Raw genomic sequence first — 12,942 nt, 5'->3', positions numbered from 1 at the left:
GAGCAAACGAAGTCGTCTGATTACCCAGGAGTAATACCGATCTAATATTGAGATGGTCCCCGATTGACATGCGTATGATCTGATAATCTGTGATATAAACGTCAAAGTATGTCATGACCCCTATCAACCCGGAAGAAATGGTCTAATGCAACACTGTCAGTATTGCTCGGTGGTCGAAATGGAATCGTGAGACAAATCCTGGTCGGACTGTGATTGAAGGAGGTAGGTTATCGACTGTACTTTGCAGGCACGTCCTTATGACATCTGGACCGTTAACCCATTGTTTATGTTTCCTCTCTCGTTTTTCTCAGACAATTCCGGTCAATGTCGACTCGATAACAGTTGGTATTGCACATCCTTTCGGTTATTCGAGAACGAAACTGATGTTATGATCTCCCGGAAAAGAATTTCTCGACCGATGAACTTTTACAGAGCATCTGATCGCAACTCGATTCAATTACAACTAGATGCACCTGCCAAAAGCCTAACTGTTGGTATTGGTTGTCTTACCAAAAACTGTGAGGTTGGAGCTTGCCTGTAGGCCAAAACCGAGGCCTCCCCTCATACCCTGTCGATTCCGTTTCTTTTAGGCCACGATGTCGGATTCAATGAGCACTGACATCGGCCTCGTCCCGGACCGTACCACTCCTCTAGAACGCTCTCGGCGTCGCTGGTCCTTGGGTTGTATATTCATCGTCCAGGCACTGCATGGTGTGGCGTTTTATGCCATGTCTTCAAGCCTCATGGCCATAGCTAAGACACACCTGAAGTTCTCCAACACAGCTGCTGTCGGGACCAGTTTAGCCTTTTCTGGTAAGTGTCTTTATTCATCACGTTATACATGTAAGAACACAATTGGTAAAGCACGTTTAACCTTTAAAATGAATCCCCTACTTCAGGAAACTTGATATAGCTCGAAAACAGAGTACGTACCCTATCCTACTTGTCTTAAAATGCTGATGCATCCGATGTCGCAAGGGAAATGCCATTGAATGACTGCTGCCAGTAAAATCCGGGTCTCCTTACGGCCTATGTTTGACTTAAAACCATTTCGTCTAGGAAGTCAGATAATTGTGATGATTTCAACGTTGGCTCAGTCACGAGACTTCGTGTAGTTTTTGCCATCCCCTACGAAACGGCAACGCCACCGCCTATGGTATTTGCCATTCTATTCTCAATGTCAATCAATGAGACAGGCGTTCGCGCTGACGCATCGAGGGCTTGTCGGCTACCATTCTGATTCAGTTTACCTGCGTCAACTGACAGGGATATCAGTGCTGTTTTAGCTCTAGAATCATTAAAGTATAACTACCGATCGAAGGCTGTTTCTGAATACTCAATTTAACCCCTTAGATGTGCACGGGACGTTCGATGCCATTCAGCGTAGAGAGTCCGATGGTCAAGATGTAATCTTTCTGCTTGGCCTAGGGTGTCAATTTAATAGGGATTATTGAAGCGGTCTTAGATCGACGAAACTAGAGTAATACGAGTATTCTATTGCAGCGTGCGTATATGTAATGCCATCGGTTGGAGGAACAGTAGGCGACATCCAGCTGGGGCGGTACAAAACGATATTCTACGGTATAGCTCTCTATCTTCTCGGTAAGCAACCCGCACCAAATTCATATTATTCTTGAAGTGTATTTCTCCTACTGAAAGATTATCTGGATTCTTATGGAAATCTTAGAAAGATGCCTCGATTTGTTCTTATGAACCGACTCCGAAGCTATGCATTTTATAATAAGCTATATGCATAGCATATCAGGTTGCAATCCAACATGAATGACTTGGCAAAACGTGTTGGTAAAAATAGGGTCATTGCAGCATATTATTAGTAGGGAGGCAAAACTCAAAAAGACGCCTGGATAAGGTTTTTCAAATCACTTCAAGTGTAGGGGGCAAGCATCAACCAATGATAGTTACATAATGGGGTCCCACACCTGGCTAGGGTGGATGCCAAGCGCGATTGTCCCAAAAAGGGCCAAAATAACCCGTTTCCACAAAAGTTAGAATTTTGAAAAAAGCACTGAAATGGGTGTAGAGATTTCAATTATACACATGTATACATGTATGCAAATCTTTTAAATCGTTCAGGAAAGCATGTCTTACTCTGGTTTCAGGAACAGTGTTATCATTGATACTGGTCGTTTTGCTGAATGTGTCGAAAACTACACCAATAGATGTATGTATAAAGTATTCTTCACAAAAACAGTGCTTTTACGTCGCATCGTCCGAAACTGAAGTTCATGCTCTTTTTACGAAATAAGGCTGTGACTCTATAGCAGTCTACTGATGCATACACTGACACCTGGTTGGTAACCTCTTAAAGTCTTGAGTAACATCTTCAGTCCTTGAAGAAGTTTCGCGTAATGGAAATTCAGAGTTTATGCCAAAATCTGGCCCACTTTACCTACATGTACGCTAAAGATTGTACTACAAGAAATATGGCATTGCATCCTGAGCACCTAGTCTGACAGAATTTTGCTTATAAGCTTATATGTGGCTTAAACTTTGTAGAAGGACTCTGGCTATGAAGTTTCGGATGAATTGTTTTTCCAACTGTTATATTTCTGTATGAGAAATCGCAAAGATCGAGTGGCATTTTCTCGTGAGATTGAGTATACATGTAGTATGTTCTCTCGTTTCTAGGTCCTTCCAATGCGGATAGTTTACATCTGTAGCTTAATATTGGTTGCAGTCAGCCGGGGTTTTATCAAAACCAACATCATCCCATTCGGGGCACAGCAAGTTGACCAGAGTAAAAGCTTCCATATTACATCCTACTTCCGATGGTAAGTTTGGAATAGCATGTTAGTTGTTCAACGCTGCGACCTGTAGGTCAAATCATCACTATAACGCCCCTGCTTGTGAAGTCGACCCAATGAAAAACGAATCTATTGGTGCGTCTGGCGGATACCCGACTGGCGTGCTCGGCGACGAATGAGCGGCCAGGACATCATGGCCGTCAGCACAGGAAAGGGAAGCACCTAATACTAGTATCAATACACAGTATCCTTTCATTGTAATTGTAAGTCGCGGGCTGCGTTGCCAAATGCAGTGGAGTTCTCTTGCTCCCTTTCGTATTTGCAAGTCAATAATTTCGTCTATCAATTGCAAATACACAAAAAAAACTCTGTACAGTCAAGCGTTAAGCCTGCTTTATTATCAAATGTCAATTGTCCTTTTTCAGGTCGATATGGTTCTTCAACATCGGCAAGTTCTGTGCCTACTGCCCGCTAGCTTTTTTTGTCCTGAATGTCGGCATAACAGATGGCCTTCTGATCCAGGCCATCGTTCAGGTGGTGACTGTCGGGCTATCTGTGGCGGTATTTATACTTGGCAAAGGGAAGTACACGGTGTCACATCATGTGTCTCCACCTTCGACAGGTAAATCGGTATTTAAAATGTTGTGAAAACGTTCTTCACTTCAGTTGAATCAAATGTCGTCAGACGACTGTAATTCGCTTTTAAATTTGCAGTGGAAGTGCGAGTTGTAAATAATGCATAAGCACAGCTAGGAAAATGGCACTTCGCCTTAAAAATCTTTTCCAAGGACGTTTTCTTCGCCTTAACAAGCACTCAGCACTGAGACTTGTAACTGAGCGTTAGTTATTTTAAAGAGTCCTTTCCTCACTTCAAAACCAAAGAGGATCTTTCCATTTTAGTAGCAACGGTGACGATCTAATTTTTTTGTATGCATTTATGCATATTGACGTAGTGCATTGAAATCGGACATTTTCCACTCTGTACGGTTTATTTCTCGACCAATCTGAATGTATACATACATTATGTTCTTCATTGAAAGTACACAATTACTGGGTGTTGAGCGCCTTTTGCAAATTAATAGTAACTAACAATACCTCTTCGGTAGAATCGAAAAATCGATGAATTGGTCCTTTGTTGAAATTATCGGAAAGCGAAATGAAAAAGCAGAAAGCAACCGCAGATATTAAGGATAATATGATAACGTTAAATGTATTATACATGTATTTATGGTCACTGCATACGACATCGGGCTGCATGGGTACAAAGTAACTCGAGATAATTAAGTAATGTAATGATAACGGTTTCCTTTAAAACCCCGCCGATTCTTGCCAGTGCCATACACAACTCTCTCCGAGTTCGGCATCGTCGTCTCACGGCTTACAGACTACCAACCAGGATGGATGTATATACTCGACGAAGTCGTTGTCTTGGTAAACCAAGATACTTCATGGGACCGAATCTCAAGTTGCTACCACGCCACTTCGTTCAGGCTGGTCTGGACTTGTCAGTCGGTCATTACCGGCAGCATTACGCCAGTACCGTCCGCTTCGAAGTTTCTGCGCAGTGCTCGGCAACGATTGACAAGAAAATCGATCCGAACGGTAGTTCCAACAAACAGAACTGAGCCATGTGTCTTCTTGTGAAATTACATGTTAAGACTTTCTAAATGTCATGCAGCCTCATTCAGCGGTTAGAGTGAGTGCATCTGCCGAGAGAACTAAAGGAAAGAAGAGTCCATTGACTTGCAAGTGCATCTTAATTCGGCGGAGATGGAACTGGTCCGCGTCACTGGACAAGTTGTATTCCCCACCTAAATAAAAAGAAACGGGCAATGGACACTTTTTTCCCGTGAAATTCACAGAACAAGTCTACCGTTGTCCACCAAGCACAGGTCGAGGAGCTGAGTCCAGGAGACTGAGATAATGGCCCGCGATATCATTTACTGGCCTTTTGACAAGTTTGATTTTCATGAAAACATATTCGGACATGCATGTCATTGGAAAAGAATAGATGATAGAAGTCTGCAACCTGGGCCGTTTGGTCCTGAGGACAGCGCAATTGAACGCTACGGCCGCACACAAACATCGACCGTCCACTATCCAGTCAGTTTATTAATAAGACGATTTACTGCAATCTTGTGGATGTTCGTGAGCAGAGCGGCATCATCACCAAGTTCATTTTCTGTGTGCATCATCCAGATCCGCGCATTTGGCACCTTCCTAATGATACTAGCGGCTACGTTGCGGGGTATAGGTAGTCACGCAAACGCAACCCTTGATCTTTACGAAGGGCGGAAAAAAGATCTAAGTCATCGTCTTGAATTAAATACGTGGTTTAGAGTCGTATTCAGTTACGAAGCAAGTCAGGGGGTGTTTACGATTCAAATTGATGACCGACCGAAGGAGGCCTTAAGTGTCAAGCTTCCAGAGAGGTCTCGTTGGTACTTTTTCTTTGGAATACAGGGATTTCTGTGCAAATATCACCTGTCAAAGTTTCTTTTTATAAACGATAGCCTTTCCGAAGCTGAAGTGCAAGAATTTAAGTCGTGGGTAGATGGTGAGTGCCGGTGTAAAAGAAATGCAAGTCCCCCCGGAATCTAAGTCCGGTCCTTTTGTTAAAGTGGATAGAGTCGCCGAGTTCCTTTGTTGAAGATTATGTAGCTAACCCTAACCAAACCATTAACCACAGTCGTTGACAATACACAGCTATTGTATGGGGTCCTGCATTCCTAGGACGTCCATTCCTTCTACACCGGTGACGATTTAAAAGTCGACCTGGTGCCACTATCGATTGTGACAAAAGAGTATCACAAGCAGGAGGCTTTTTCCGACTTCTTATAGGTTTCTCTAACTTTTCCTAACTTATCCAACAAAAGTCCGACATCACATTGTCCGAGAAGGAGATACGCTATAAGATTCACGTCCTTCTAGGCCGCTGTGCAAAAACTACTGTGCGGTTTCTTTAAAGCTTGTTTGTTCCTAGATCTAATTTTCCAATTAGGGGCCTACTGGGGTATCGTATTACGCAGCAGGCGATTCTCTTTATTTTAAGGTCATCAGTTCATGCGTAAGAGGGGGTTGCGAGTTGATGGTTACGTTTTGATACACCCTATTTCCATGAAAATGTTATCATCGATCATCTATATGTCAACGTTCTGTTTTATACCGTTTAGGGAGAATTTTCAAAAAGGAAACAATGAGGTTGCCAGTTGGACAAATGCTGGATCCAGTCGTGGTGAAAAGCGCACTAGAATGCTCGAATTTGTGTTTCGTTTTCCAAATCTGCCGCTCCTTTAGCGTGGCAAAGAACGTCACTGGCCACTTTTGCACAATAATAAAACTTAATCGAAGACAAGCAATGCGTATCTCAGTTAAAGGTTCTACCAAAGATCAACTGAAAGAAATTGAAGTTTATTTCACGAAGATTTTCTCATCTCCGCCATGGATATCATAAGGTCCTTGAAGTATGTATGCATTGGAATGAGAAATTATCGTTAAGTGTGTCTGCAGCTTTGGAGTGTGTCTGTTGATTTGTGTGAATGCCTGTTTCACTAGTGGGAGGCTTTTGCCGACTTCTTAACGGTTTCTCTAACATTTTCCTGAAGTCGGAAAAAGCCTGCTTCTAGTACATGTATAAGGATAGGGACTATCCGTTTGTCTACACGTTGGTCGTTGGCTGATATGAAAGACTAGTGCTGGACGTTGGTATGAAAGACTAGTGCTGGACGTTGGTGGATATGAAAGAGAAGTGCTTGATCTTCAGTTTCGAGATGAGAGAGTACGGCTGGAGAGCGTTGGTCAAAGCAATGAGAGGCCGGACTGGCCCGCAGCCCGTTGGCTGAGCAAATTTGTTTTACCTGTGACGAGCTCTGGTTCAGTTAGGTCCGCCACAGAGAAGCAATTTTCTTGGCAGTGACGTACACGTACCCGCATTTTTTGTTGCATATTCTGCAAAGAGTGAACTGAATTTTTGAGGGGATGTTGATTCATCTTGAGTCTTCTAACTAAAGGTACAACCCCGGTAGAGAGGAGAAATATGATCTCTAAAACCAATCATAAACGTACACGCATATGTACATGTACATGGCAACTCCATCACACTGCATGGATAGTACAAACACTGCACTTCATCTTCAGGAACGGCCTCAATCAAATACTTGTGGGAGGTCGTCCGATCGTCTCTGTCCTGCTTCAAGAAACGCCAACCTTGGGATGATGACACGAGCTGGACTGAATCAGCGGAAACAGTCACCAAAGAAGAAAAGGCAATCACCAGGATAGTGTTCAAGAAGATCTGCTTTATGCTGGGTATCTTTGCCTCAATTGGAGTTTTCGAGACTTTGTATTTCCAGGTAATCATTGTACATGTATAATGATACTAGTGATAACAATATGCAATGATAATAATAATGGCGGCTAACATGCATGCTATAATAGCGTTTTCGACGTACCAGGGTCAATACCAAAGCGCTTCACAGCTGTCGTTATAATAGGTGCCCATAGAGACACTCTAAGATGTCAGTAGTATAGCCGTCATTTCAGCGCACACCTGACCTCGACCTACATATATTATGATATAGACGAGTCCATTGTAGTGTGTTGACGTTTTATAATTCGTTGAGCGCGATATCGTAGTAGTATTGTGTAACTAGACAGCATCTGATGATAATTACATGAGACACTTGCATGTATATCGATAAAGGTTTTTACACTTACTGCGTAACACATGTATCTATTTGAACCAGCTATGATGGGAATCGTTAGGCCTAAATCTGCAAGAGCAAATACATACACGTACGTCCTAATGCTATTTCTCTTTCAACGTTGACTTGATTATCAGATGACTTCCACCTACATCATGCAAGGAAAGAGTTTACGGCACGATATGGAGATTCTCCCGAAACAGCTGATGAATGCCTTTGCCCCTTGTGTGGTCCTGGTTGGTGTGCCCCTCACCGAGTTTGTATCCAGAAAGTACTGGTCTAGGGAGAGGCGAAAGTACAAATTCACAGAGCTTATGCAAATGGGTACGTAGTTCATATTCATTCCTCCTAAAATATTGAGAATGTCACTGGTGGTGTCAAGAGGAGCTCTGTGAATGCTGATGAATACATATATATGAGTTAATTGGTCTGTCGCATTTGTCTGGGTCTGGCCTGCCATCCCAATAATACTCCGTTTGGCTATGTTCTTTGCTTTTCAGGTTCGGGAACAATCTTCGCTGCTCTCTCGGTCCTTTGTGCTGGCATCATAGAGTCTGCAATACGCACTGGTTGGGATGTGAATGTCTTTTGGCAGATGCCTCAGTTCACCCTTATGGGGATGGCTGACCTCTTGGTATTCATACCTGGTAATTATTGCCATTACAAGCGAACAACCAAGGCTCAATTTAGCTGGTGGCTTTGTAAGGGAAAGCAAAAATGACCTGGCCAATTATTGAGCAACATGAGTAGATTGCGATGGTTCTATTCCTCCGGCCGAAGACGTAGTCACGAGACCAGTACTCCCGATTGGCGTCTTACCATCGCTCATCCCTTCTTGGAGGAGAAAAACGGTCTGTAGAGGGGTGGGGAGGGGAGTGACTCTCTCAGGCGCACTATCAACCCCCCTCCATGACAAAAACCCTATGCGGCCAAACGCTTCTCTTGGGAGATGCATCGACATGCATAAGTCCTAAGCCCAGTTGTTCGAAACGATTTAGTCATTCACTTGCGTTAAACGTAACTTAGCGTTAAGTTGACTGTGCTTACATGTAACTGAAGGAGGTAACACCAGATTAGGGAGGACGTCAAGTTACCTTTAACTTGTTCTGAACAACCAGGTCCTGGTGTCACATTTTGACAACAAATCTTCCTTGGTTTCTTTCAGGTTTCGAATTCTGTTACCGCGAGAGCATGGCTGGCTTGGCGAGTTTCACAACCGGTCTCTTCTTCGCCGTGGGCTCGCTCTTTGGCTTCATTATCTTTCTGGCATTCATTCCTCTTGGGACCATTCAAGGTGAGGTTGGTGCCTTGTTTTCCCACAGAGGTTTTTGGTGAGACAACCATAACCTCTTGGGCTGCTATGAAATGTGTTGAAAGCAGATTCTCGGTTGATTATGCCAGAAATAAATCAAGCTTTGGGTGTTTCAGATAAGAAATCCATACCCCACTGTAGGTATTGGCTGTCGCACCAAACACCGCTCGGGAGAAGCTGACATTTCGCCAAAAACCTCGGGGTCGGTCTTGTGACCGGTAGTTCACTTTCAGAGGAAGAAAATCGATATATCAAGTAAACTTCTCTCGTTGACCAAAGTATATTTCACCAAAGATTTGACGAACCAATCTTATTTTCAGTTGGTGAACAACTCAATGAAAAATACTTCGAGTATCTGTTTTACGTGTTGTTTGGTCTGATGGTCGTCGTGCTTTTAGTGATCTTTCTCCCCCTATCCCACTGGTACACTGGACTGAGGCGGGAGTTACTCAACAAGGAGCAGGAAAGAGCAAGGGGGATGGAGGTGACGATACAGCAAGTTCGGCCACAAGACGAGGGAGGAGAAAGCTAAAAATACTGTGATCAAGATATGAACTGGCATACATTTTTATCTTTCTCCCAACGGCCCCTAACCTGCTGGAACACTGGACTCGGAGAAGAGTTGCTCAGCAAGGAGAAGACAAGAGCAAAGGGGTGGCGGCGACAGTGCAAGATCAGACTACGATGACGAAGGAGAAAGCTAGCTGGGTTTTCAAAGAAAGTGACTTTATATGGTGCACTCTCCTAATTTAACCTTCTGAATTGTCGGTGGTCGAGGAGGACATTATTTCTAGGAGTAACTCTTGTACTGCAAACTATCCAGCGGTAGTGGTATTTGTGATCAAGATCATCGCCAGTGATTTCTTTATATGTCAGTCTCAAGTCGAACTGAGAACTGAACGTCTTTGATACCAGTGTAGTTACGTGTTAGGAGTCTTGTCCGATAAGTCACCCAACCGTACAGGTGACCCAAAGTCAACCTGGCAGCTAACCCAACCCTCGACATTAATGTTGGTAGAATTGTGACGGCAAAAGGGATACGACAACACACATGGTCCTGAGTTTCATTATAGGAACCGCTGACAGACAAGGTTTTACAAGAGCATTGCCTTACCTGCAGTGGCTACTGTAATTTATTAAGCAACGGGGCCCAGGAAGGACGTGTCAAATGTTGTCCTGGATTATGCAAGGCCCTTATGATAAAATGCACAAATAACAATCAAGATTGTGAATCTTTCCATTTTTTATGTATTTTATATTTTGATCTTTCCAATACATTGGTGTCTGTCGATGTATAGAAATCACTCATAGCAAGCATGCTTGCTAATCTATCGGTTGATTCTGAGTCACATATTTCATTTGGGCACTTAATCGGGTGAGGTAACCTAATCAGTTGCAACACGGCCGATAAGAAGCAAATCCAGAGTCACCGCGATGGAGCTGCAGCCCGGTCTCCACCCTCACGTTTTTTCTATCATTTGTAATAGCAATTCTTCTCTCAACCAAGTCAAAGGGGAAAGATAAAGATAAAAAGGTTCTTTTGAACACGATGCATGTCAGATAACGAACGAACGGAAAGCAGAATCAACACGATTTATCTCATTATTGTAATTACACATTCAATTCATGCGTAACATGTCATGTCTCCTTTCATCCATTTCGTTTTATGAAATAGGCGGTTACCATCTCAACAAAGCTTCTTCGCACACCAATATCTTTTACGCTTTTAATCAGGTATATGCTGCTTGTAATTTGGGTTTGAAGTTTTTATATATTGTTTGTGAATGTGATTGAAGATGCGCACAATACAAGGAGATTAAATGGATATGGCGTCATTAGAATATTGGAAAAGGAACTCAATTCGTTCTCGCGAGATTGAACGGAAATGTGATTAATAAAGATGAGCTTAGTGATAAGAATGGTTGTCAGATTCTTCCTGTTTTGACGCTTGCCCCGTTCGTTCAAAAATTAAAATTGAATTTGAGATGCAAAGACGCATTGAATGAATTTTTCTACAATGCTGTTGCGTACACCGAAAGGTAACTGTTCATCACGTTGACATGTCTGCTAATGTTTACTTGTACCACAGACATAAACAGTTCAGAATGCCTTTAAAGGCCAGGTCCATTGATGAACTAGGCTTACACGTGATACGTTCGAAATTATTGGCAGACAACATGTAAACAAGATCGTTTTGGAGTCTTATTACTGAAGCCATTGCGATGAAACTATGGACCTTCCCAACTGTCATTTACCTTACAAGTACTTGAAAAAGCAGTCATCTTGTTGACACCAAATTTAAATCACGCCTTGCTTGAAAAAATGAAATGAATCGTCATTATTCTCATATAAGCTTCTATATAAATTATCTGCCCCAAGCTATTGAAGTTTTATTTAATATCCTGATTAAATATTTCGAAAATTCGATATTTATGTGGATGAAATCAAAACATGCTTGCGTTAGATAAGGTTTATCTTGTTCATAGTGCTGACTTATTATGAGAAACACGGAAACCTGCACGCCTATAATCAAGATATCATGTTCACCTGTACATATAAGAGCATTACTCTTGACAAAGAGGATTGACATGACACTGATAAGGAAATTTACCGCTTCACATTCCATGTCGGTTGTTGAAAGAATCGGCAAAGGCGGTGACGACAGCCTGCTACGACTTGGATGATGCTACCCAATCATTAGCGTCAAGGCCGTACCCTGCGTGCGGGCAGTGCGTCCACAATTACAAAAACGACGAAAGGTAATGTATATCTGTGTATCCACTCGTCAGATCGGGCGCCGATCCGTCGGTTTTTCAGCGCCGAATGGCGTGTTTGGAAATCATCGCGAGATATATTGACATATTATGGCTATTCAGGAAAAACCATTTTGATAGATGAGGGCTGACGACAGGGCATTGATGCTGAAACTGAAGTTGGACAGTTCTGGGGGAAAAGAACACAACATTGAGGCCTATTGGCACGGGGAAGGCAAACTAAAGCTTTTCACCCTTCCTCGGACGTTACCGAAAAATCTGTTGGTTTTGCGTGCAGATATTGGACGTAAGAGGTACAGCGAAATGAAAAACCTGCAGAGGAATCTCACACCACAAGGGGCTTTTCATTTTTCATTTTACCGAAAAACGAGTACGGCCTAAAATGTGATGCTGAAAGCTGTGACAGTCATCCGTTCACCTTTTGCATATTGCGTATCTTTTTCACACTAAATACTGAATAATGTGGTAAATATTGAGATGGCCTTATGCATAATTGTCTTTTGTTATTGTTCGTGGATCAAAAAGATATTACGACTCTGCACATGAAGTAATGCACACATGGAAAACTCAGGAAATTGACCGGATATGAACCAGGAAAGATAATTGCCACCGATTACGTGATCAGCTCATAGACCCAGCTTGAAATGAATAGTGTGGACACAATTGATTCTAATACCGTGATGAAATATAATGAAATAATCGCACGAGGATGCGTCGTTTTTGATATCGCGTTTGCAAGATACGGACCACTGGGGCGAATTCACTGTTTCCCGCGGCATGAAAAGACTACACAAAGCAGTAGTCTGTTGTAATGAAAGTGCGTTAAGTGAATATGTTGTGCGAGTTTTGCAACCCTTTACGAAGAGGTACGAGTATGTAAAGGCATTCCATCGGCGCAATCTTTTAAGGATAACCCCGATTCCCCGGTTTTAATTTTTTGCCGAGTGCGTGAGTTTGTGTACCGCGCATACGAACGACGAAGTACAAAGCTGAAATGTCACCAATAACTTTCGGAGAGATTCTGGTAGCACAAGGAACTGGATCAATTTTCCAAAAAATATTCAGAAAATGAGACAAATATATATACATGTGTGTTTACTTCGTACTTCTTTGGGCGTAGTTCTAAAGGCTTCGAAATCTACCTATTACAACACAGTGTCATCACTATTGTAGCCAATGAAACTGACAATCCGCCCAGCTGTTCAGATTAAGTTGCCAGCATGCTGCTCATTGGCCAGCTGAGCAGACGAGCATGATGACGTCACGGCATTATAAGATGCCGAAAGATACAGGGCGCAAAACAGAAGAGCTCACATCGCTGGAGGACAAGGCGAGCACAATAACGGACATAAAAACTTTAATTCTGGCTCGGTAAGTAGCAGTGCTTT

The 12,942-nt window shown here is 42.7% G+C and overlaps 2 protein-coding genes across 4 annotated transcripts; both read left to right on the top strand.

Moving 5' to 3' along the window:
- The first annotated feature begins 115 nt into the window (after positions 1 to 115).
- On the top strand, positions 116 to 10,693 carry LOC135486964 (uncharacterized). Of its 2 annotated transcripts, none has more exons than XM_064770176.1 (11): positions 116 to 222; positions 591 to 813; positions 1,504 to 1,602; positions 2,121 to 2,182; positions 2,650 to 2,792; positions 3,191 to 3,387; positions 6,903 to 7,117; positions 7,606 to 7,792; positions 7,969 to 8,115; positions 8,634 to 8,762; positions 9,101 to 10,693. In XM_064770176.1, the coding sequence occupies exons 2-11, from the start codon at positions 597 to 599 to the stop codon at positions 9,310 to 9,312; spliced, it is 1,608 nt and encodes a 535-aa protein (XP_064626246.1). In that variant the 5' UTR covers positions 116 to 222; positions 591 to 596; the 3' UTR covers positions 9,313 to 10,693. The 2 variants fall into 2 exon arrangements, with proteins under 2 accessions (XP_064626246.1, XP_064626247.1); XM_064770177.1 differs by having other exon boundaries at positions 7,969 to 8,102; positions 9,101 to 9,313.
- On the top strand, positions 3,411 to 6,895 carry LOC135486965 (uncharacterized). Of its 2 annotated transcripts, XM_064770179.1 has the most exons (3): positions 3,411 to 4,196; positions 4,628 to 5,322; positions 5,939 to 6,895. In XM_064770179.1, the coding sequence occupies exons 2-3, from the start codon at positions 4,689 to 4,691 to the stop codon at positions 6,217 to 6,219; spliced, it is 915 nt and encodes a 304-aa protein (XP_064626249.1). In that variant the 5' UTR covers positions 3,411 to 4,196; positions 4,628 to 4,688; the 3' UTR covers positions 6,220 to 6,895. The 2 variants fall into 2 exon arrangements, with proteins under 2 accessions (XP_064626249.1, XP_064626248.1); XM_064770178.1 differs by having other exon boundaries at positions 3,411 to 5,322.
- Positions 10,694 to 12,942: the final 2,249 nt, after the last annotated feature.

This window comes from Lineus longissimus, chromosome 4 (genome assembly GCF_910592395.1).
Source record: "Lineus longissimus chromosome 4, tnLinLong1.2, whole genome shotgun sequence".
Lineage (NCBI taxonomy): Eukaryota > Metazoa > Nemertea > Pilidiophora > Heteronemertea > Lineidae > Lineus > Lineus longissimus.
Note: the sequence above shows the minus strand (reverse complement) of the source record. Positions and strands in the feature narration are given on the sequence as shown.

Excerpts from the sequence above, each read along its gene's own strand:
- LOC135486964 (XM_064770176.1), top strand. The coding sequence starts at position 597 with ATGTCGGATTCAATGAGCACTGACATCGGCCTCGTCCCGGACCGTACC. Across the intron at positions 1,603-2,120 it reads TATAGCTCTCTATCTTCTCG|GAACAGTGTTATCATTGATA; the intron begins GTAAGCAACCCG and ends CTCTGGTTTCAG. Across the intron at positions 7,118-7,605 it reads TCGAGACTTTGTATTTCCAG|ATGACTTCCACCTACATCAT; the intron begins GTAATCATTGTA and ends CTTGATTATCAG.
- LOC135486965 (XM_064770179.1), top strand. The coding sequence starts at position 4,689 with ATGGCCCGCGATATCATTTACTGGCCTTTTGACAAGTTTGATTTTCAT. Across the intron at positions 5,323-5,938 it reads ATTTAAGTCGTGGGTAGATG|GGAGAATTTTCAAAAAGGAA; the intron begins GTGAGTGCCGGT and ends TATACCGTTTAG.